This window comes from Bidens hawaiensis, unplaced genomic scaffold (assembly GCF_021521415.1).
Source record: "Bidens hawaiensis isolate Kalapana, Puna unplaced genomic scaffold, B.hawaiensis_p1.1 tig00010056_1, whole genome shotgun sequence".
Classification (NCBI taxonomy): Eukaryota; Viridiplantae; Streptophyta; class Magnoliopsida; order Asterales; family Asteraceae; genus Bidens; species Bidens hawaiensis.
The window spans coordinates 310,498-335,831 of NW_027491759.1; the positions used below are offsets into that span (position 1 = coordinate 310,498).

General features: G+C 34.3%; 2 protein-coding genes, 1 non-coding gene and 1 pseudogene across 5 annotated transcripts; 2 read left to right on the forward strand and 2 right to left on the reverse strand.

Moving 5' to 3' along the window:
* The first annotated feature begins 405 nt into the window (after positions 1-405).
* TRNAR-ACG (transfer RNA arginine (anticodon ACG)) lies at positions 406-478 on the forward strand. The gene has a single exon. It is a non-coding gene; the product is annotated as a tRNA-Arg (tRNA).
* An 838-nt stretch (positions 479-1,316) lies between these two features.
* On the reverse strand, positions 1,317-4,683 carry LOC143534063 (eukaryotic translation initiation factor 4B1-like). 2 transcript variants are annotated; one of them, XM_077028662.1, is made up of 4 exons: positions 3,557-4,683; positions 2,968-3,137; positions 2,310-2,511; positions 1,317-1,512 (listed from the first exon to the last, which is right to left on the reverse strand). In XM_077028662.1, the coding sequence occupies exons 1-4, from the start codon at positions 4,681-4,683 to the stop codon at positions 1,488-1,490; spliced, it is 1,524 nt and encodes a 507-aa protein (XP_076884777.1). In that variant the 3' UTR covers positions 1,317-1,487. The 2 variants fall into 2 exon arrangements, with proteins under 2 accessions (XP_076884777.1, XP_076884776.1); XM_077028661.1 differs by having other exon boundaries at positions 2,310-2,601.
* A 9,451-nt stretch (positions 4,684-14,134) lies between these two features.
* Positions 14,135-16,665, forward strand: LOC143534044 (protein neprosin-like). Its single transcript, XM_077028647.1, has 3 exons — positions 14,135-14,275; positions 15,728-15,865; positions 16,291-16,665. Exons 1-3 carry the CDS (start codon positions 14,135-14,137, stop codon positions 16,663-16,665), a joined length of 654 nt encoding a protein of 217 aa, XP_076884762.1.
* Positions 16,666-18,040: 1,375 nt separating this feature from the next.
* On the reverse strand, positions 18,041-24,801 carry LOC143534064 (putative alpha-galactosidase B; annotated as a pseudogene). Its single transcript, XR_013135464.1, has 14 exons — positions 24,667-24,801; positions 23,527-23,665; positions 22,695-22,952; positions 21,829-22,003; positions 21,185-21,246; positions 20,935-21,098; positions 20,634-20,635; positions 20,459-20,554; positions 20,293-20,351; positions 20,087-20,221; positions 19,726-19,979; positions 19,204-19,359; positions 18,798-18,924; positions 18,041-18,333 (listed from the first exon to the last, which is right to left on the reverse strand). The product of XR_013135464.1 is annotated as a putative alpha-galactosidase B (transcript).
* Positions 24,802-25,334: the final 533 nt, after the last annotated feature.

Below are 25,334 nucleotides of genomic sequence, written 5' to 3' on the forward strand. Positions count from 1 at the left end.
TGATGTTTTAAGATTCTATAACGATTTTCTTGTGTTTTGGATACCTGTAATTGCGTTTATTACATATATTCACATTCTTAAAAAAATAAAAAATAAATAAAATTAAAAAAATTTACTTTTGTTACCAAGGTGGCGTCATTTTCACACCTTATGAGGCGGGAAATGTCAAGTTGAGACGTGATATAAGGTTTTCGTCATTTTTGAATAACAAATTATGTCGGAAACTAAAACATACACTAATACGTCGTTTTATAAATAATATGAGAAAATAATTTGGGTTTGTAGTTTACAATTATTTTGTAGGTATTTGTAGTTTGAACTTATTTAATAAAATGACACTTTTGTTCTTATTTTTTTGTTTTTCTAATACAATATTAATATTAAGTTATTACTATAAATAAAAATGACTCTGTGGCCCAATGGATAAGGCGCTGGTCTACGAAACCAGAGATTCTGGGTTCGATCCCCAGCAGAGTCGTTATATTCTTTGCAAACAATTTTTCTTTTCGAACGGCTTTTGCAAATAATTAATGTTACAACATTATTATAAGTATCCAAAAACAAGAACTTCGCTATCGTATCTTAAACACTTAAAACATTAATTTGCTGAAACAGGCCGACAAGATTCGCTTAGGGGCATCTTCGGTGTATTAACAAACCCGTCTTAAAGGTGATTAATATGCTCATTGCGGGTTTGCGCAATCTTTAATTTTCCATAATAAAAATATTTCCCTAAAGGAAGCTGACCCAAACTTGTTTATACTAAACCCAAACCAGCAAATTCTCGTGTTAAGGATTTAGCATCAAGTATTTTTTAGCAACGATCAAAATAGTTGCATATCACGCTTGTTTGCTTGACTAACGAGAGAATATTCGATAAACTAAATATCAACATACACCAACGACGATAAGAGTCAAGACACCCACCCCTCCTGCATATATTAGATACACGTCGCATACACTATCACATCGATGCATTAGTTATAAACTCTCCGCTTGTTTGTCCGAGATTAACCTTTCATGTTCAGGTTTTGACCTCGCTGGACCATGCGTGCTCAATGCAATGGACAGACAATAACGACCTGTTGTGACATAGGTCAAGTTTGATCAAGATTATCAGCATGGCCTCTACTGTCGAGGCGTAAACGAACCGATTTGATTAAAAATGTTGCATCCTAAATCAACCTCGAAAAGTTTACTCAAAAACATAACACAAAATAGAGGAAAATATTTGATTAGATAGAAAGTAACAAATACTAGCTTCATACAAACTCGAATCCGAATAGTCAAGTTAAAATTTAGTTAATCCCATTCTAGATTTACAATCAAAATTAGGAGAGTGTTTAGGTGACAAAATAATAAGATATAACCTCTCTCCTTTACCTTCATACATGCAGCAGCAAACAGTCAGTCATAAACTAGTTTTTAAGGTCACAAAAATGTTATTACTTCTTCTACTTGTAACCAAAACACATCCACTTTTACTTTTACCATCTGTCCCTTGAGTTTGACCTGTCAACAAAACATCAATATCACAACTTATATATAATCATCTGCCAATTTTCAAGGATATAAGTGCGCGTTCAGTTCGCGGAATTCAAAGAAATTCGATGCAGGGGGAAGCTTGTATTGTGGCCCGGGGCTGCTCCGACCACCCCTGTTTTTTTTCTCAGTAGTGTAAATTTATGCGTTTTTGTCTGATACGTAGTGTAAGTTTACCCGTTTTCGCCTGAAAATAGTGAGGCCGGCCGCCCTGGTTTATGAATTCTTTTATACACGTGTTGAGTCCAGTCACCCCGGCATTTTCGTCCAAGCTTCACCAGTGATTCGATGGAACAGGAATTTAACCAACGTCAGATACCGGACGTGTTAACCAGCTTTGAGCGCGTTAACCGGCGTTGGACGCCGGACGCTTTAACCGACGTCGGCTACGCGCTCAAAGCCAGTAAACGTGCCGGGCTTCCATGTCAGCTAACGTGCCACGTGTTGGTTACAAGTCTGACATTGGCGTACGTCGCTAATTATGTATCCGACGCCATTAATGTGTCCGTCGCTAGTAATACGTCCGTGTCGGTTAACACATCATGATTCATGTGCTGGTTACGCATTCGGTAGGTTGTGGACGTAATGATGGATACCACTTTTTTCCTTAAAATTCCAATTCCTTTTGGAAAGTTTCAATTCCACATCCAACTCCTTAAACGTTTAATTCTCTTAAAAAAAATTCCGCGAACCAAGCGGACACTAAGTTAAATAAATAAATAATAATAATAATAATAATAATACTTTAGCTTAATGAAAATGCATACCTTCCAAGTTCTCTGCTACCCAAGAACCCTCTATTACCCCTTCCACCCACAAACCCTCGTCTGTCGTCACCGCCGCTCATCCCAAAATCTCCACGAAACCGAGGCCTATCTAAAAAGTCAACATTTCTGGAGCCATCAAACGAGCCTGATTGAGAAGGTGGTCTTTCATAAAAGCCCGGGCCCACTCTTCCTGACCCAGAACCTAATCCTTCGTAAAATCCTGAGCCCGCTCTTCCTGACCCAGAACCTAGTCTTTCGTAAAATCCCGGACCGGCTCTTCCCGACCCAGAACCTGGTCTTTCATAAAAGCCCGGTCCCACTCTTCCCGACCCAGAACCTGGTCTTTCATAAAAGCCCGGTCCCACTCTTCCCGACCCAGAACCTGGTCTTCCATAAAAGCCCGGTCCCACTCTTCCCGACCCAGAACCTGGTCTTTCGTAAAATCCTGAGCCCGTTCTTCCCGACCCAGAACCTGGTCTTTCATAAAATCCTGAGCCCGTTCTTCCCGACCCAGAACCTGGTCTTTCGTAAAATCCTGAGCCTATTCTTCCTGACCCAGAACCAGGTCTTTCGTAAAATCCTGAAACCGCTCTTCCTGACCCAGAACCAAGTCTTTCTTGGAAGTCCGAGTCCAGGCCCACTCGTCCTGCACCAGAACCGGGCCTTTCAACAGTCTTTTGAGCAAACCGAAGCTTATCATCCAGATCACGGGTCAACTGTTCCAGCTCCCTTTCTTTCTCAAGTATTGTATCATGTAAACTGGTTTGATTTTCCCTTTTTAAATTATATATTTCTTCCTTTAAACTATTTTCTGCCTCTGACTCAGGCCTGAAAATTAATACCCTTTTAGATATATTTAACCATCTATATAAAAGCCTAGAAGAACATCAAAAAAGAGGATACATATCTACTAAATTAAAAAAAAATCACAGAAATTTGGTAGCATTAAAAATGTACCAGGTGACAAACATGCTTTTTTGTAAGTTCTTTAAATAGTCATGACATTAAACAACTAAAGTGATAAATTATAAACTGGAAATATCTAAGGAGAGACTGCTTTAATGGATATGTTTGTAGTACATAATCTACATTGATTGTACCCTAGTAATCATCCATTAAAAGTGTATGTAAATCAGTAATCAACTATTTTCAAAGTTAAATTTATAAAATTATATAATCTACATTTTATAAACCCTAGTAATCATTCATAAAACTATTAAATTCATGTATTCTCAAAATAATATAACCTGCCAAGACGACGTCGCTCCAACTCCAAATCAATCTTCCGATAATCAACACCTTTCTCCCAAAGCAAAACCTCTCTAGGCTTCGCATCTCCAAACGGATTCACCTTCGCTCTCGGTTTCTCCACTCCCTGCAACACACCAGACACTTCTACCGAGCTACCAGACTGCGCACTCCCCGGTCTACTGTTCGAATGCGAACTCGTTGGACGACTGTGACTGTTTATCCTCTTAGCCTCGTATTCCATATCACTTTTCCTCCAATCCAAACCCTTCTCCGCTAGTATCTCCTCCCTCGGCCTCGCGCTCCCAAATGGATTCGGTTTATTAGTTTTCGTTACCCCCTCGACTGCAATTGGCTCAAGCTTACGTGGCTCTAACACCAACCGCCTGCGTTGCACCATTTGTCCTGTTTGTTCAAATTTCTCAAATCCACGAAAACCGGAACCGAAACTTGGAGATCTAACAGGTACAGGTGTAACAGGTTTTTTATTAACAGTCCAATTATCAATACCATCAGCTCTAGAAATACCTCCTGTGCTTCCACCGAGCGAACCGTACCGGTTCGGTCTAGTACCGGAATCAAACGAAGGCGTTTTCTTCACCATTAACCAATTATCAACCTCATCAGCTCTAGACGGTTGATCAAACTCCATGTTCCGAGCAACCGAACCGTCGAATCCTCCGTACGATCTCCGACTATTTCCGGCACTATTTCCCCACGGACCGGCACCGTCCGGTTCTCTATCTCTCATCCTCGGTCCACCACCGGTCCGACCGCCTCCATACGACGAAAAACCACCGGTCCGACCGCCTCCGTACGACGAAAAACCACCGCCTAGCCGTCCGTACTGCATTTCCTCAGACGTCCGTTCCTTCGGACCGGTCGGAAGCCTCATCATCTCGTCCGGAGTCAATCCAGTACCGGTTCCGGTTAACGTAAACTCCTGTAAGGTCATTTTCGTCTTTTTCTTACCTTTTCCGGTGGTAACCGCTTCTCGCAAGCTCGGAAAACTCTGTGGCGAGGCGGCGGCTGCAGCCGCAGCCGCCGCGGCTTGTTCCTTCTCTTCGGCTTCGGCTCGCTCGGAATCCGCGGCCCACGCGCCGATGTTTCCCCATACTTTGGACATTTTAGATCCGGATCTCAAAACGAACCGGTTCGCAGCAATCAACAGTGACTGTAGATGAATCCGCCGTACGACGGAGATGTGCGGTGGCTTGTGGTGGTATCGGTTGTGTGAAAACTGAAGCTAAAATGCGGTTTTCGGAGTTTGTAGAGAGAGAGAGAGTGTGTGTGTATGTGATGAGAGAGAAACTGAAACGAGTGAGTGAGATGCTGACGCGTGGAGGTATCGCGTGGAATACACGGACGGTCGGATGAAGGTTCGGAATTTTGAAATTGATCGTTGGATGAAATTTGTTGTTTAAAAAAAAACCGAGTGTGTAAAGTCGGTTTGATCCGGTTGTAGAGACTAACGGTAAGACTATGCGTTATGGGCGCGGAAGGGAGGGGGAGACGTGCGCGGAAGGCTCCAAACACCGCTGAGGGGCGTCGATGGGTGGGGCGCGAAGGGGGGGAAGGTGGAGGGGAAGATGGGCGTGGAAGGGGGTGAGGTGGGAGGCCCACCACCAACGGTCATAAAGCCCTTTTAAAAAAAATTAAAATTAATATTTCTATATAAATTCAAACATTTTTCTCAATTTTACTAAAATAACTTTCATATTCACACCAAATTTAACCATCTTTACAACATTTATCTTCACACCAAATCATGAACCCTAACTCGAACCCGAACCCGAACACGGGCTCAAGCTCAACACCGAACCCAAACCCGAACCCGAATCAAAACCCGTGGGATCCGAGTTGTATGTGGTGGGCTAGTTTGCTCGCAAATAACGTCGACCTTATTTTTATTTGTATCGGTTTTTTTATTTATATGTTTTTTATTTTTATTTGTATTGGTTTTTTTGTTTTATAAAAAAAAATAAAATAAAAAAGGTTGGGCTTCGAAGCCCCCTCACCATAGAGGGGCATTATGCCCCGATGTCACACCCCGCTCAGGGCCTGGGCGTGACAACCCAACGTTGGTACCTGTTTTGTAAATACATCAGAGTTAAAGGTTGTAAAGCGGAAGACTTTTAATAAAATATTATTATATTCAAATCACGGGGTTTGAAACACCCGTTAAGTTATACAAAAGTGTTTGGATATTAAAACCATGATTTACATTATTTTAATATTAAAACATCCTTTGAGTCATCAGATCGTCTAACGGCTATCCTCTGTCTCCAAACACCTATCCTTCATTACCTGTAAAATAGTTATAAAAAAAATACGTCAGCAACACATGCTGGTGAACACGCTGACTCAAAATATTTTAAGTTACTTAATTATCCCCTCGGGTATCTTGTAACCCGGCCCATCGTGGCTTAGGAAACAACCAAGTTAAATATACTATTATAGACCTCTAGTTATACTTGAAACCTATCAGCGATACCGCAGCATCGAGGTCTTGGCAACTATTCAATATACACGAGATAATCCCCTCTCGGACATTACTTGGGTCCGGCCCAACATGGCGGAGGCATTAGCAAGTGTGGTGCGGTGTGCCCACCGTCTGCCCACATATGTAAGGATCCAGACAAATGTATACAATAGCCTGAGGGCCAGTATTACTTTTGTTTATAAAGTTTTAGGGATATAATCCCATGCAAACATTCAAGACTTTGTTTTATAAAAAGTTGAACGTATTCACCTTTCTTTTTTGTTGGTGTTTCTCACCAATTTGTCTCGTTACCTCGGACCTATAGTACGAGAATAACATTTTATAAGTACTAGATCAACGATCTAGCTTCAGACCTTTAGTCCGATTGCATAACCTTTACTTTGACATTTTATCTCTTTATAAATATAAGAACCTCTAGTCCTTTCTTTTAATCATTTATAAACCTTTGTTTCTTCTTCGTGAAGAAAACATATATTTCAAATTCTTATTATAAGAAATATAAAATCTTTATATAAAATAAAGAAGTATTATTTTATCTATAATCTCGACTTTATAAAATCTTATTTCCACTTTATAAAATCAAGGTACGGGCTATATCCCTGACTAGGGTCTAAGCCATTTATATTATAATAATCGGGCAGAACCCCTACCTTGAATGGCTTATTTTATAGAAATGCTTGTGCTTTACTTGAACAACACTTCTACTTGAAGGTAAGTCGAGAGGGTATTTAAGTAGGGTTATGGCACGCATCTCGAGGTAAGGCTTGTCGGGATATCGCCATCTCGGGTCGTTGCGTGTAAATTGAGACAATGTGTAATTGGAAGTGTGAGTTGGATGGTGAGGACCACCCCCCATGGCCGGCCTATTTATAGAAATTTTTGTGCAACTTCGCGTATCGCAAAGCAGCTTCGCGTATCGCAAAGCAGCTGCACTAGCTTCGCTGAGTCGGCGCGTGTCGCCACGTGTCGTTCCTGTCTCTCTTCGCGTATCGCGAAGATACAAAACTTTGAATCTGTTCATTTTTAGTCCCTGGTCTTTTGGTAACTTGTCATATCTTGATCTTATCATCATCCAAAAATACAAAGGCGGCTCGCGGCGATGCGAGCGTGCGAAGTGCGCCATCATAGCGCCCATCGCCCTTCACCCGAGCCCGTCGGGTGCTTCGCACCCTCCGCTAGGACTAGGGAGAGTGGTTGGCCATTTAAGAACATTTCCATGGAATGTTCTCTCCTTATAAAGTGATTTATTTTTCTTTCTTTTTCCGATGTGGGATGGAGTCTCCTTACTCCATTCCTTAACATAAGCTACTTCCATTCTTTGTCTTATTTTTCTTTTTACATTTGCCATGAATATTTTTAATCCTTAAGTTTTATTAATTTGTCAAATTTGGACCAAAATATTTGTGATGTTACACCCGGGGCTTCGATGCCCCTAGTGCCTACGTGGCGCTGTGGAGGGGCTTCGAAGGCTCCCACCATAGCACGCAGCCTAACTATAATCGAGTGATCGGTTAATTATAGGTTGGTTAACTGTTGGTTATGGGTTGGTTTCTGTTAAGTTTAATAATTGTTCGATGTATTTTATATGTTTTTAATTAGGTTATGGTATCTCTAGCTCATTATGGAGTTTTGAAGCTAAAACATGTTGGTTACAAGCTCGGTTATTGTACCGCCCCGAATAACCAAGGGATCGCAGATTTGCATCTACTAACATAAAGACAAAATAAGCATATGTGCATAACGGTTTGGAACTTTGGAAGGGTCGCACAAGATCGTCTCTGAACATTCCAACATAGTGATAGGCGACGAACGCATTGAATTCCAATTATGATGCCTTGAATCGATGGAGGGTTTTAGAGAAAGGTGTTGTTAGTGTTTTTTTGGGAGATTATTTTACTGGCTGTTTCTCTGTAATTAGATGGTGCCCGCGCGATGCGACGGAAACAAAAATCTTAGTAATCATGTAACAATTATGGGTGTTCAATGTTCATTTGAAACCTTGGAAATGTTAAACCAATCAACAATTTTGGTCAGCCGATTTAACAGTTTGGTTTACTGTTTATATCGAAATTAGCCATATAAAAACGGATCGTACGGTAAACTTATTTCTGAAGCTCAATGTGTGAAACCAAACCATTAGTAGCGATTCAATTTAAATTTTCAACGATTTAATTTCGGTTTTCAATAGCAAAAAAACGAACCAACGCTTTGGCTCGTAGTTTAAATTGGAAACCGTTAAAACCGAATTGTGAACACCCATACGTAACATGTTAATTTTTTTTTAATTGAAAAAAAGACTATAGTAATACCATACCCAAATTAAAGCCAATAAAATGCTCATTTTATGGTGCAACTTTTTAACAAAATATATTAACGTATGAAAAAGTTACGACCGTTGGAAAATCGTTAGTGAGAACTTAGTTTACAATTAAAATTAATAGGAAAACATGAGTAAAGATAAAGGTTTAAAGTTGTAACAATTTCTTAAATTTGCAAAAGTTTAGTAAAATTGAGATGACGGTGTTGTAATTATTGATATGAATATTTTATAATGGGCAAGTTTGTCCCTTTCTTACATGCTATAAAATGTGTGCATTATACATTACAAGTTATAAACTACTTATAACTTAGTGTCTTAATTTGTCTATGTCTCATGTATTATCTACATCTATACTATATATAATACATAGCTCATGGGCAAATTAAGACACTTTTGATTTTAAGTAATTTACAACTTAATTAGCAAATGATACAACTTACATAGTATGTTGAAGATGGGTAAAATAGTCCATTAGAAAATATGAAACTTCAATTCTTTAATCATAGTTACAATATTGTCCACTCAATTTTAATTAAATTTTATAAATTTAAGTAATAGTTACAACCTTAGCTCTTTAACTTTTAACCATATATTCTTTTTAATTTCACATTTAACCCAACTTCCACCCATGACTGTTAAGCGGTCATAATTTTTTTATACGCTATTATTTTTTAATAAAACCGGCACCACAAAAATGAGAATTTTATTCTCTTTAATTTAAGTATGATATCGCGTTAGTTTTTTTAGTTAAAAAATTAACATTTATGTAGCGGTGTTTGTGGTTGGGTTTTGACGGCTTTTAAATAAACAATTAGTAGCGGTTTTTGATCATCGTAAACCGAAACAAAATCGTTAAAAATTGAAACCAAATCATTATCAACAATCTGTGTTCCTGCTGCATCACGCGGGCACCGGTCTAGTATATCTTATCTTATCTTACAATACTAATAAAAGAAAATGTTGAAGGTTATGTGCCAAGTCCACATTGCACCTAATTCTTAATCTCTCATCTCATTCTTTCTAACTATTCATGGGTCATGGGTCAAAACCATTTTGTCAAATGAGTTATAACATAGTATGGATTATATTCATTATTGAATCAAGTGTCATTTTCATACGTAAGGTTTGACCAACTACACAACTTTAGTACCTTTTTTTTAAATTTCTTGCAAATCAACACATGATGTTTCTAAAATCGTGCTATTTTAGTACTTTTCGTCAACCCTGTTTGTTTTTTCCATTAAGTCTACATTAAATTAATTCACAAGTATTTTGGAAATTACAACTGAAATAACAGACCTTATTTATCTTTATTATTTAACAAAACCCGTGTAATATACGGGTTCAAAAGCTAGTAGTATAGATACAAGACATCTAAAGCACAATTACATTAATAGCCCCTTAAATTGTTAACATTTACATTTACTTTGGTAATACTTTGTAAATTGCCAACTTTTATAGAAACTTTTAGCTACTGAATACTAAAATATCGGTTATATAAACAAACGATTACATGAGTTGGAGTCAAACCTATCACTGATCAAACAACATGTTTGTCGATAAATATGTCAATCGTATGAATACATGAATCGTCAAATTATTTATTTACTTGAATATTCATTTTTATTTACATGAATCGTATGAATTTTTTTTTAACAAAAATAAAAGATCCGAACTTTTTTTAACAAAAATAAACAAATCGAACTAATTTTTTTAACATAAATAAACAAACCAAACTTTTTTAACAAAAAAATACAAACCAAACTATTTTTTAACAAAAATAAACGAATCGAACTACTATTTAAAAAAAATAAACGAACCAGACTACTTTTTTAACAAAAATAAACGAACCGAACTACCTTTTTAACAAAAATAAACGGGCCAAACTACTTTTTTACTAAACTAAACGAACGTAACTACTTCTAAAATAAGTAATAGAATCGAACTCCACCTTAGTGCAAGCTACGGCGATATTTTTGTTGAAAACAAGTTCGGTTAGCTTATTTTTGTTTAAAATAAATTTGGTTCATTTATTTTTGTTGTTAAAAATAAGTTTGGTTTGCTTATTTGTTTTTTTTTAAAAGTAGTTCGATACTCTTGTTTTTGTTAAAGCGAATTATTCAGTTCGTTTAGTTTATTTAAAAAAAGTTGTTCGGCTTTATTTATTATTAAAGAAAAGTATTTCGGTGTTTTATTTTTGTTAAAAAAAGTAGTTCGGTTAGTTTATTATGTCAAAAAAGTAGTTCGGTTAGTTTATTTTTGTTAAAAAGTTGTTCGATTTGTTTATTTTTGTTAAAAAATAAGTTTGTTTCGTTTCTTTCTTTTTTTTTGTTAAAATGTAGTTGGATTCGTTTAATTTTGTTAAACGAAATGAACTAAACTACTGTAAAAAAAGTGGTTCAGTTCGTTTAGTAAAAAAAAGTATTTGATTCGTTTATTTTTGTTAAAAGATAAGTTTGGTTTGTTTATTTTTGTTAAAAAATAAGTTTGGTTCGTTTATTTTTGTTAGAAATGCAGTTTGATTCGTTTATTTTTTTTAAAAAAAATACGTTCGGTTCCTTTATTTTTGTTAAAAAAAAGTAGTTCGATTCGTTTATTTTTGTTAAACGAAATGAACTACTTGTAAAAAAGTGATTTGGTTCGTTTAGTTTGATAAAAAAAAATTAGTTTTCATTTTTTTTTGTTAGAAAGTAGTTCGGTTCGTTAAGTTTTGATGAAAAAGTGGTTCGTTTTATTTATTTTTGTTAAAAAAAGTTAGTCTAGTTCATTTATTTTTGCTAAAAGGAGAAGGCCGGAAGGGGACTCAACGTGACCAATTATGAAAGTTCAAGGACTCAGAGTGATAATGTATATATATAGAAGTAAAATGTCAAATCTAACCCTAAAACTAACACAATTAAGTAAAGACAGGGACTCAATGGGTTCATTTTTTAAACCACAGGGACTCAACCAGTTCAAAAAAATTTTCGGGGACACATTGTGCCTCCGCCCTAAAACCACAGGGACGCAAACAATAATTTTCTATAATTTTTATTAATCCCAACTATTATCTTTTTGTTGTTGCTGGTCCTACCTAACAAATTGGCTAGTGACAGTCCCACTTTTTAACGTATTTGTTCCTAACAATCCGCGACTAACAGAATCTTAACACCATTAGTTGCAGGTTGCCGGAAAAACGTTTTTGGCTGGAAAACGCACTTTTTTTTTCTGAAAAACTCAACATTTTCATTCCAAGCATCTTTGTAACCTTAAATCAGACCTTTAGGAACATTTTCTAGTAAAAACTCCGATTACAATAAATCAATTAGTTAATTTACTTTTAAATGACAATAAATCAATTAGCAATAACGTATAATATCACAAGTGCAAATCAGTTTTACTTTGGAAAAAAATAATACTTTATTAAATGTACCACACAACATATTCAAGTTTTCATTATAAATATTGAGAAAATAAACTGCAAGAAATTAAAAAACTCACATTAATTTTGTTCGTGGAACACAACACTATACAAGAATATGATGAAGTCTAGTTCTTGTTATAAGACATCTTTTAACATTTATGTTCTTGCGGTATTTCTCTTGTTATTTTCTCCAGTTTTCTCCTCAAACGAATTCCGAGAAAATGATGGAGCTTCCACGATGAGCTACGAGTCTGAGAGGATCGACAGGCCTTTTGTAAAGACAATTGATTTTGTAAAGACAATTGAGGTAACCCTTATACACTATTTGATGAATTGGTGGCTATAAAAAAGCTTGAATTGTTTATATTTCTATTTATATTTGGAATGATTATGTTGATCATTTTTTACTGAATTAGAGTTCAGATGGTGATATCATAAACTGTGTTTTATATCATCTTCAACCAGCTTTTGATAATCTTGAATTAAAGGAATATATGACAATGGTATGTTTTAAGTACCCTATATGAATTAGTAACATATCATATGAGCCTTTATACATTATTATAACACAAAGAGTAACATTATGTTTTAGCAAGGTGCTAGAAAAAAAAAACAAAGTTAAATATAGTAAGATTACACAAATTATATACTAGTCATTTTAATCTAATGCTTGGAGATTAGACCTGTTATTATTGATCCACAAGAAAGTAGATGTTTTGGTTTCTATCATCAACTTTTTTTTTATGATTTTAATGGGATTTTTTTAAAAAGTTTCAAAACAAATTGGATTTTAATAACTCAAAACTAACCTATTGACTGATAATAATCTATACTTACACTTTGACCAATGACAATATTAACTTTCACATTTGTTATCCCAATATAATCATAAGATTATGTTATCGAGATATATTAATATGTGTTTGAACATGAATTATGATAAGCAGCCTCCGCTACCAGAGCCACCAAAAGGAGACGACGATGATAATGATGACAAGCCTCCGAAAATCGAACAGTTATGGACTTCAATGGGTGAATCATGCCCAAATGGAACCGTTCCAATTAAAAGACCAAGTGCTAATGTTGATGTTTGGAGATCCATTTCAGGTTTAAAGTAGGAAGTGCACGAAATTCAAATAGGGCTCGTGCGGTACACACTTTTCTTCCTCTCGTATCTATATTTATCTATATATACTATATATAATATAGAAGTGAGAGACCTCTTAAATTTTAAAAGATGCCATTATTGTTGCTTATTATACAATCAACAATGCATAAAATTTTGAAAATGTAGGGGTAACATAGTCTTTTAATAACAAATGCACGATTAAACATTATACATTCAAGTATAGTTACAATAATGGTCCTTCAACTTCAAATCAAGTTTAGTTAATTTATAAAATAGTTAAACATTTTATGCTAGAACAATAATTGCACTTAAACAATAACTACTAAAGGATTAAAGTTCTAATAATAGCAAACAGACATTATACCACATAGGAGATATATCATGTCGCGTTGGCGTGCTAGTACATGTATATTTATTCGTGTCAAAGAAATCAAAAGACACACTTGAATACATATAACATGGACACCCAACTCATTCGTCTAAATATGCATGTTTTGTTTGATGAGTTGTAATCAATTTTTTTTAGGTTTGACGAGGGAATGAGTTGAAGAACTGTAAATTATATATATATATATTTGAAAATTTAGTTTTAAATAATCTCAACTATGTCCCGACTTCACTCTTGGCTTGTGGCAGTCCCAACTAATGGTGTATTTTTTACCAACGGTCCGCGACTGCCAGAATTAACCATCCGTTAGTCTAATGCATACATGGCACGCCTAGTTGTCGGCAGCATTGCGTATGTTTCTTTTTATAAAATTGAACAATCCCAACTAAAGGTGTATAGTTTTCCCAACGGTCCGCTAGACATGCCACGTAAGCAACAAACTAACAGAGTTAACCATCCGTTACTCGAGGACCGTTAGAAAAAAATAACATCTTTAATTGAGACCGCCACCAGCCAAATATGAAATTGAGGCTGTTATTTTATCAACATGATATAGTTTGGATTATTTAAAACTAATATTCCTATATTTTTTTAGTTTCCTTAAACTTTAATGGATAGGGCCATTCATTTACGATTTAACACAAAATTGACCATGTTTAGTTCCAACTCAAAACATGATTATTTTCGTGTTGCGAGAATTCGCACTGATCTTTATTATAAATAAATTAAATATTGTAAATAAAGATATTTTTTTTATTTTTTGTATTATAACTAGTAATATACCCGTCGCGTTGATAAAAGTGTGTATTGTAGGCTGCAATAGGATTTGTACATATGGGACCATACTATGGGGCAAAGGCATATTTAAATCTATGGAAACCAATTGTTGCTAGAAATGATACTAGCATGTCCCAAATTTGGGCTACATCTACAGATACAGCTGGTATTGTGAACAATGTTGAAGCTGGTTGGCAAGTAAGTTCTGTTTAGGGTTGTAAACGAGCCAAACTAAACCGAATACGATCTTGTTCATGTTCGTCTGTCAAGCTTTTGTTGGATAAACGAACGGTTCACGAACGTTCTACCAAACCAAAATTCATGTCCATGTTCGTTCATTAAGGGATTGAGCATGTTCGTGTTCATTTGTGTCCGTTTGTTAGTGTCGTGAACGACACAAACAGACACTAATGAACACTATTGAACGTAACTGGACGCTTATGGATGGTAGCAGACACTAATGGACAGATAACATAAACGACCCTAAAAGACTCTAATGGACAAATCGTAACAGTTTACATAGTAAAGCAAATAAATAATAATATTAATAGTGATATGTTGATACGTGAACCTAACCGGACAAACGTAAAAGGTGTAACCTGACGGGTGCATAATAACGCATTACCGAACGTTCACGAACACATCATATGTTTGTTATCGCAGGTTTCCCGAGCAGGAAGCAACAATGGTGTTCCAAGATTTTTTATTTACTGGAAAGTAAGTTACACACACACGAGAAGGGCGGGGAACACATACATTAATATTCACGTTATGTGTTCTTTTAATTAGAAAAATTAAAAAAATATGGGAATATTATACTCAAATTAAAGACATTATTCGTTTTATAGTGTTTTTTTTTAAAAGAAATTAACGTAAAAAAACGTTATAATCGTTTAAAAATCATGAAGGAAGTTGGCTTAAAAGTCAACGATATGTTTTACAGGATCTTATCTTAAGTTTACAAGTTTAAATTCTTAAAAATGATATAAAACTACCTTTTTATTCTTATTATTATAGCATTCGTAATCCATTCTCTAAAATTTGTGAGAGGGTTTTGTAAATTATAGGAAGTGGTTATGAGTAATAGAAAACGTTATTGTTTATCACTAAATATGGGAGTCTAACTACTATATTAAAGCAACACATACTTTTCACATGACATTTAACTAAGTTATCCACATAAGATTCCATTTCAACAATTTTCAAAATTATAATTTACACATAATAAGCTATTTAATTTTAATACTATTACCATTTATATAATTACTAACAAAGTTATAAAAATAACTTTAAATGTTGTATTAAATGAGTTTTTTTATATTTATGATTTATAAAACTTTATTTATCATTATTTATATCTTATGAACCATAAGGCATGCTATTATGTCTATTATTAAATTTATTTTTTTTGTTGCAATTTTTAACCACCCATGTATTACACGGGCTATATCCTATTATACCATTCAAGCTTTATAATTTTTTAAATATTTCATGATATTGTTGGTGAATGAGACCGAAAATACAATAATAAAGGTATAAAAAGTATCATTTAATTTAAAAATGAGAGAAAGAGAAAAAATTAATGATTTTTAGTATAATTATATGGATATGAACAATAACTTACGGTTTGAAACAAAAACACTATTGCAGGGAAAAGCATCTGGTTGCTTCAATTTACAATGTTCGGGGTTCATCCAAACGAGCAAAGATATTTCCTTAGGAACTGCTTTTAAACCAATTTCAAGATATAACAAAGAGCAATATTATATCAGCATTACGATATGGATTGTAAGTTAATAAGTTTTTAGTAGAATAAAAATATATAGAGTTTTGTAATTAGGGGTATGATAGAGCTCCATGTTAGAGAGAGAATTAGAAAACTAATAAATAATATTTTTAATCTTTTTAAAAAAGATACTTTCAAATTTTTTTCTTTCATCCTTCTTATATATTTTTATTCTTCACAGAAAAAAAAATTAAAAAAAAAAACTCAATGTAGTGCACATATGCACTATATCGACTTTTTTTATAATTTTTTTTATCTTTTTTATATATTTGTTTTATTTTCATATTTTTTTTCTAGTAAAGAATAACAATATATAAGAAAGTTGAAAGGAAAAAAATTATAAAATGTTTTTGAAGACGAACTCTCTCTTGATCTCGCCCCTTTGTAATCATGCATTGTGATTTATTCTTTATGTTGAGCTTTATAGGATCGATATAATGGGCACTGGTGGCTGAAAAAGAGAGACGAAATAGTCGGGTTTTGGCCTAAAAGTTTATTCAACACTCTTCGAGGTAAAGCATATAGTATCGAATATGGTGGAGAAGTGTTTTACGAAAACTCGAATATACACCCTTTGACTCAAATGGGCAGCGGGCACTTTCCGGTTGAAGGTTTTAGGAAAGCAGCGTTCGCTAGCCATCTGGAAGTGGTTGATGAGAATAATGTTGCAAAGGATGTTGAAAATCTTAATGTATATTCAAATGAACCCAATTGTTATGGGGTGAAAACCGGGTATGGTAGTAACCGGAAAGCCTATCTATATTATGGAGGACCCGGATATAATCCAGAATGTCTAAAGTAATATATGTTAAATATACTTGTAACCGTTTTTATGGATAATGAAAGTTCGTTTTGCTGGTAAAAGACGTAATTGTTCCTTTAATACATAATAGTTAGCTATGATGTTTGTGGGTAAGTTTGGTTTAAACATCAAAATCATTTTAGACGGTTAACAACTCGTCTCAAGAAGACTCACTCGAGTACTGACGGTAGTTCCAAAATGTTGTTAAAAAAACTCATCTCTTTTCATAGTCAATTAAAATATTCAGTTTTTGTTTTTTTAGTCATTTCGACTGACCAGTTTATAATGATAAATTTTGTAGGAGTTTTATATCAAAAGTTAAACTACCAAGTAATCATAAAACTTAAAAGGATAAAAACAGATGTTTGCTTGGTAGTTTAAGCGTAATTGAATTGTTTTTTTCGAAGTTTATAAAAGTTAATTACGTTATTAGATAAATAACCATGGGCTGGTGTCAAAAGGACCTTATTGGTCTGAGTGACGACCCATGGTTGAGCCACATCAGCATTTTCTTTTTATTCTTTTTGTTTTAACCTTTTTAGTGCCTACACCAACCGAGTTCGCGTCCGTATGCCATTGTAAAGCACGAAGTTTTTGTTGTTGTTGTTGTTGTTGTTCGTTACGGGTTTTTGTTTGTTTTTTAAATGTATTAACTTGTTGTATTTGGACGTTGGCAAATTTACCTTTTTGGTTTAGTTCTGGTGTCGTAACTTGATATCGACCGAATTTGAGTCAACTCGCAGCCAGTGTTGTAAAAATCGCTAGTCGGTAGTCGGGCAGTAGGGTGGGGATTAATCGAGATTAATCGGGATTAATAGGATTGGACTTTAATGTATATTTTTCAGGTTTATACACACACACACATTTTTCTATATGTAATTTTCAGTTTTATACATACACAAATATATTTTAGCCAAATTTTGGCTGGAATCTCGCTGGAAACCACTGATTTTTGCTAGAATCTCGCCGGAAACCGCTGATTTTGGTCAGAATCTCACTAGAAACTGCCGATTTGGCCGGATTGACCGTTGACTAATTAATTAGCCGACTAGCCCAAAATTAATCAGTGAAATAGGGACTAGCGATTAATCGAGATTAATCGATGCCTAGTCGGGATTTTTGCAACACTGCTCGCATCCACACCACACGTGTTTTACCAACCTACTACAAGTCGTTTTAAGTATGCTTCTTCTTTTTTTTAATTATTATCATAAGTTATACGAGCATCAATATTATTCTATGCATTTACTTTTGTGGGATTATTGTTGTTACCGCAACACGACAGCTCTTATCACCTAGTTATACCATAAAAACATAGGAAAGTCCAAAATGAGATCATGCAACTATAGTTTCACACAAACACTAGCATCATCACAATCATCCTCACTAGATAACCCTTTGGTAAATTATTATAACTAAGCTTCAAACCGCTCGAAATGACGCGGCCATGTAGCTATTTGCAAGTCAATATAAAAAGTGCACAACCATGTGAATCTACCGAAGCCGAGAGCGATTGTTGAAGAGACCCGTAGTCTTTCCCGCTCCATACCTCTTTGCATGAACATGACCCGAAGTTTATAGTTGGAAACGCCTTTGAAAGACTCGATACAGTTGTCGAAATAACCGTTGTTGTGGGGTTCAAATTGAAATAAGCAAGATACACCTCTCCTGAATCAGTACCATATACAGGATATATTAGTCGAGTCAACAAGTCAACGCTTATTCGAGTAACTTAACCTTTCAAATTATTGTTTTGGTCCGATCATAAACTGAACGGGTCGATTTGGGTCATATTTTATCTTTAATAAGTAATGAAAAAATGTAAGATAATATATTTATTCAGAACCATACATTATTATTGTTTAAATAGTATAATTTTTGTAATTATTTACAGAAATAATTTTTTTTATATAAAATATTTCGGTAAAATCATCGGTATTTCAAATTGAAAGATAATTGTAAGTTTTTGATTACATCGAAACAGAAGGCAAGCGGGCAACAAGATAATTGTAAGTTTTTAATTAAAAATTTAAAACTATAGAACAAAATGTGTTTCGGGTCAACCAAACATGTCAGAAAAGTATATCAAATTTTTTTGTGACTCGAGAAAAAAAAATACAGTCAAACGTTACCTTTCTTTCCAGTTGCGATCCACGAGCGAACTCCACCGGGACCCGCATTCGCTTTCATTACTTTGATAGAGGCACATGAACTGGAATAACTATTCATGAGTGTTCCGTTATTGCCTAGCTCCCACATCTGAATACGAAAAATAATAAATAAAATGTTTTTTTGCAAAACAAAATGTAAGGTGTAAAGATTTATCGATGCGAACTAGTGTATTAAATATGATTAAAAAAATCATATTATTTCAATGATAGTCAAGTTTTTAAATTAACAATTTAGGGGGGTTTTATGCATAGAAAATAGACTGTTTGACCCGTTAGAGATAAAAACATATTCCTAACGGCTAACTGACATATTTATAATTTAATGAGTTAAAGTTTTGTACAAAATATTATAAACAATAACTTGTACCTGGTTAGCATCCAGACTACAAGGCGAAAACGCTCTCTTATGCTCTTTTGACGTACGCTTCCATTTCGATGACGTGTCAAAACAAAACCTTCTCTATTACTTGCATGCAAGTGAAGTTTTCCTCTATATTTTTCACTATACTCAGCATCTTCATCTCTAAAATAAAAAATAAATAAAATGTTAAATTCTCGACTCTTACATGAAAATAAAAGTGTCAAAATGGGCACGTTGGGTAACGGGTCGGCACATGTTGCATTAAACCAAAATAAGTTTTGTTCAAAATTTCAACTTTGTAAAAAAAAGTGTCATATTCTTGAAAATTTATTTATTTGAATAAAATGATTTAGAAGGTCTTATTCATCTCAAACACACTTTGAGCGACTTCCAACCCGTTCTACTCGTTTACTTCCAATTTTTTATTTTTTATTTTTTATTACCATTTGGCCTGATAAAGATAAATAAAAGCCCAAGACCCACTCCAAAATAATTATATAGACACATTAAAGAGGTTTAGAAAATTACGACTGCAAAAACGCTTCGGTCTTGTAAAGACAAAAAGGCTGGAACTTTTTGTTTCTTGAACCCCATCTCCAACATATTTGTTCAAGATCTGCATCAACCGCTTGCGAAAACCAACCTTTAGCCTCGGGAACGTGACAACTGGACAACCCGACAACAAGTTTTTCGGGCCCGCCTGTATTATGCGGACTTCCTGTTCTAATTTTTGGATCTTGCTCCAAGAATTGGAATTCAATTTTACTTGTAATATAAGGAAACTGTACAAAAAACAAAAAAAAAATCACTAAACCATGTTTGACTTTTTAAAAGTCAAAGATCAAACTATATTTAAACAAGTTAAACAATATTAGTGTTATAAGCATGCCTCCTTATTGTTTGAGCTAAAAGAGTTGATTTCCAATAAAACTGGATTCGTGATGAGACCGTATGTTGTATTGTCGAGCTTTCTCAAATCTCCTCCAAACATTAAAGGGGACCGAGCCATTGACCATAAAGTCATCTGTAAAACGCGGAAAAAGTCAACAACAATTTAATTCAAGCATCTTAAGAGAATGCATCAAATAGACCTACCTGAGTTTTTTGCTCATCTAGAGAAAGCCTTGAACTCCTGTGTGGACCAACATTGGCTCCTGTATATATTATTAAAATAATATATATATATATATATATATATATATTTGCTATTTAAACTGATAAAAAGTAAAAAAAAATGGTCAAAACGAAAACGAAAACTCGCCAGGATCCGTGAGCCATCCGAGTGGAAGCATATCCAAATCGGGCCACGAATTTCCCAACAGCCCGTTGCCGCCTATCATACTAGCAGCTGCAAAGTCTCAGAAAACAGTAATATTTTTCAAATCTTAATAAAAACGAATACAAAAATGAAAAAGAAAAATCCTCCAAATTATTACGCCTAATCATCATTTCAATGATATCATTACAATACTTGCATTTAATTACATGCATACTTAAAAAGTTAAAAAGATATAGCCTTTCTCACTAAAAGCAACAAAATTTGACCTTTGATGTCAACAATATAATATATACCAAAATCATCCTAATTTCTTTAAAAAGTTATATAGAGAAATTAATACTATTCAGTTTCATAACAAGTTCTATAAACATAAAAGTGGTTATTCGTGTACGCTATAGCATATTTCAAATTCTGAAAATAATATTATTGACCCTAAAAAGTCAACAACATATGCATACCTTGAAACATCAAAATGTGTTGCAACATCTCCCCAATTATCCCAATCATCACCAGTCACTCTGTACATATTAACAAGCGGTGCAACTTGCTTTGCCAAGGCTGGTGTGGCACTAGTTCCAGGTGATAATGAGTAAAGAATCGAACGGTTCAATTCCTTCAAGATCTACATTTATCATATGTTAAAACCAATATACAAACAAAACAAAATATTTAAATATTGTGACAGATTAAATTTGCATATCTGCATACCCCTGATACAACGGTTATCTCATCTAGTTGAAAATCTTCTCCAAACACACAGTCATGCTTTACTGTTACAAGGCAAGTAACGGTTTATATTAGGCAATGTTGTAAAAGTAGGTCTATAAGCCCGGGTACTCCCTGAGTAATCGCTACAAGGTATGGCGCCGAGGCGACTTTTTTTAACTCCGCTTAGTACTAAGAATCGATCAAAGGTGGTCAACCTCAGCCAGAATCAGATCTATTCGGTCAACTTGGACCGATTTTCACTTAAAAAACAAAATATAATTCGTATTTCTATAACATTAAAAAACGAATATCATTTTTTTAAATCAATGACTAGCAATTTTTAGAATAATTTAGTATTTAAAATGCATTTCTCTTATTTATACCGATGTTCACCTATTTTATTATAAATATTAGTAAACTAATGATTTTGACATATATGTAATATTCAAAAATTAATTTTCTTTATATTTACCATGTCCGAGTACACCTAACTCCCCAATCGACCGTCTAGTGTCCGCCTAACGACTTTTGCAACCTTGATTTTTGGAGGTAGTTAAACTACGATATTACTTAAGACCATTGACATTATGTAAAGGAGAAAAACTTTTTTTTAAGTTAATGTAAAATAGGTAAAAAAAAATTACCAAAATCTACGTCCCATTCGGCATATTGATGGTAAAGAGACCTCAAAAACGCTCTACCGGCTCCTAATGTCGTGTCAACACTCATGAAACCGTTTTTCATCCACGCACAAGCTCTCTCTTTAATCCCTATATCTTTTGCATTCCATGTTTTTCCTGCTTCCACATAAGCCTTCCCCTATTCACAAAATTTATTTAAAGTTTAGATTTAAAAGATGTTTTAAATTTGCTACCATAATGTTTTCTTCAACATATCAAATGGTAACATCATAACGTTAGCGAAAAATGAAACCGGGTCAAAAAGGGTCTGGATCTATACAATCTCCTGAATCATTTTATTCAAAAAAAATAGTGTTTTATTGTATAGGGGTGTGCATGGGTGGGTTGGGCTGAAACCGAACCAAAATCCGAAAATTCAGTTTTCGGGTTTTTGGATAAAAAGGGTTCGGTTCGGTTCGGTTTGGTTTCAGTTTTACAAATATGGATCTAAAATTGTTTAGCTACACAATTTATTAATATTTATAAATTACTTAAAATTAATATTTTTTTCGGTTTTTTTTTTTTTGGTTCAGTATCGTTTTTCGGCTTTTCAAGTCATTGGTTGATAGCAAAGGACCGAAACCGAAAAGTTGGTTTTTTAAAAGCATAAAACCAAACCGTTGGTTTTTATTGAGTTCGGTTATTTCAGCTCGTTTAAGTTGGTTATTTTGGTTTCATGCATGCCTCTAGTAATAGTACACAACACAAACCGTTTATAAAAGTACCAAAATTTGAACAGGTAGTGTTTTGGGTCAACCCAACATGGCCAGTATTGTTTTAACCGTGTTTTGAGATGCATCTTTAGAGCTTAAGAATTTATGGAATAATACCGTTGTAACGTCTAAGATCGGTGTGTTTGCATTAACAGCTTGTGTACTTATGCCTCTCATAACATGAAACCCGAACTTCAAACCCATGTCATGAACTTTCTTGGCTACTTCCGAGAACCCTTTTCCGCCTTTTGATGAAGGCCACCTACCGGGGTCCGGAATCACCCTCCCCCATTCGTCAATCACATCATACCCAAGCGAATCAACATACGCACCCGGGACTAACTTTCTATACCAAAGGTAATCCACCACTGCATACTAAACACATCAAGAAATCAAAAAGCAATAAGATTGAATGATTCTTTTACTAGCCCGTTGAAGCTAACATATGTAACTTGAGAACAGGGCTGTCTCCAAGAATCGTGAAAAACTTTTGGGCCAAAGACGAAAAAATTTTGGGCCTTAAAATTAGCTGAGTAGTTGGATTTAAACATTAATATACATATTTTTTTTTCAAAAATATATATATAATTTAAAAATAAAATTTCGGGCCAGGGTCGGTCGACCACGCGGCCCTGCCGCATAGCCGGCCTTGCTTCACAAAATTGGAAAAGTTTTAATTTTTTATGAGCTACAGGGACTAGAGGTAATACCGAGTGATTCTTTAACATGTAAATCAAAATCAAGAATATGGTATTGGAGGTGTGTTTGACTATCCATCAAATACCTAAAATACCCTTTAATAACAACAAGGTACTAAACCACATGATAACATCATCCACCTTTCTTGATGATGGCAATGGGCAAATAGGTAATTTTAACTTGGTAACTTTACAAAAGTGAAATTTTTATTATTTTTATGGGCCAAAGAGTAGTGGTTAAGAGTTAATACCTCATAGCCATGAGCATGTAGTTTCTGTGAAACAAGTTGAGCATTTTGAAGGAACTCTTCCTCGGAAATTGTCCAACAAAACGAATCATATGAATTCCAACCGCGCGGTGGTAAACTAGCATGAATTTCTGATAAAACCCTGAAATTAAAAAAACGATAATTATGCAATGAGCTTGTTATAATCTTGTCACATATAAATGCTTAATACAAGAAAATAAATAAATAAATAAGTACAACGCAACTAAAGCAAAATTGTGGCCAGAGAGTTCTGCTCTTGTGGTGCCACAACGACTGTCAAGTGGCAGTCAGCGATATGGTTTCCCGGGGGAACGCCAAAGCCACACTCTGAAGCCAGCGTGGGCCCGGTTAAGACAACATAGTTTGGCCAGAGGGCATTAGGGCTCTCTAAATTTGGAGAGTGCGGTAGTCTAAATACAAGAAAGTCGCCGTTCTAAAAAAAGCAAAATTGTGGCATTAACTGTTAACTTTGACTTCATGCAGTTGGTTATTAACAATAAAGCAAAGACATTGAATGCATTCTAGTTATGCATCATTATACAACACCAGCATATAATTAAAGACTCATTAAATTAACCAAATTCAGAAACTATAAATCATCATAGATCTGCAGAATTCAAGTGTATATTTTCATCATGACAAAAATATTATTTCTAAGATACACAAACAATCCATCCATTAATTTAAAAAAAATAAAAACTTTTTTGACTCTTTGAAAGTCAAAATCAGCTCCTCAGTTTCAAGTTCATTTCAAATCTTGAAATTTTAATATGATTTTTTTTATAAAAAAGTAGTGATTTTTATAAAACCAGCAACATTATTCAGCTAAAACCAGATCACACAACTCAAAAGCAAAACCCTTTTATTCAAAAAAAAAAATCAATCAACAAGAGTTTTAGCAAACCAAATTCAAATTAACCAAAAACACCTATCATAAACTGATTTTGACTTTTGAAAGTCAACAAGAGTGTTTTTTAATTTCTATAAACACAATCACATTATCAAACCAAACCCATTAAAATTAACCAAATTGTATATCAATTTCACAATCTTTTTAGCAAACCCACTAACAATTAACCAAATTCAAGAGCTTAAAAATCAAGAAACAGATAAAGCAAGCACCTTTGATACGAAAACCCGAAAAAGATGCTGAGGAAGAAGAAGATAAAGTTAAGGTTGTTCATGGTGTGTTGACTGAATTAAAATTAGAATCAAAAGATGTTGTAATTATAGTTAATGATGGAGATGGGGTATAATAATAGTATAACAATATTACACTACATTATAATAACATTATGCTGCAATTGCACTACACTAAAATTACACTATGCTGTAATTACACTACAACACTACTTGATTTGCACAGTTAGCACGTTAATTTAATCTGTATTTGATCCAAACCCTGTATTTCATTTATACATCTTTTATCAAATTAACATCAACCCACTAAAAATTAACCAAATTCAAGAACATAGTATTCCAAATTAACACTCTTTTATCAAAATAACACCAAACCCACTAACTATTAACCAAATTCAAGAACTTTATACTTCAATTTAACAATCTTTTTATCAAATAAACAGAAACTCCACTAAAACTTAGCCAAATTCAAGAGCTTTATATTTACATTTCATGGGGAAAGTTAACGTAAAGCGTGATAACTGTGTGAATCAAATAGTGTAATTATATATACAGGTGTATATATAATTACACTATTTGATTCACACGTTTAGCACGTTAATTTAATTTGTATTTAATCCAAACTCCGTATTTCATTCATACAATTTTTT

What these genes read in the sequence shown, in the direction of transcription:
- LOC143534063 (XM_077028661.1), bottom strand. Translation starts at nt 4,683, where the DNA reads ATGTCCAAAGTATGGGGAAACATCGGCGCGTGGGCCGCGGATTCCGAG. An exon ending in GAGCGACGTCGTCTTGGCAG is followed by an intron (nt 3,138 to 3,556) that starts GTTATATTATTT and finishes ATTAATTTTCAG; the next exon opens with GCCTGAGTCAGAGGCAGAAA. An exon ending in AAAGACTGTTGAAAGGCCCG is followed by an intron (nt 2,602 to 2,967) that starts GTTCTGGTGCAG and finishes ATGAAAGACCAG; the next exon opens with GTTCTGGGTCGGGAAGAGCC.
- LOC143534044 (XM_077028647.1), top strand. Translation starts at nt 14,135, where the DNA reads ATGGGACCATACTATGGGGCAAAGGCATATTTAAATCTATGGAAACCA. An exon ending in ATGTTGAAGCTGGTTGGCAA is followed by an intron (nt 14,276 to 15,727) that starts GTAAGTTCTGTT and finishes ACACTATTGCAG; the next exon opens with GGAAAAGCATCTGGTTGCTT. An exon ending in TCAGCATTACGATATGGATT is followed by an intron (nt 15,866 to 16,290) that starts GTAAGTTAATAA and finishes TGAGCTTTATAG; the next exon opens with GATCGATATAATGGGCACTG.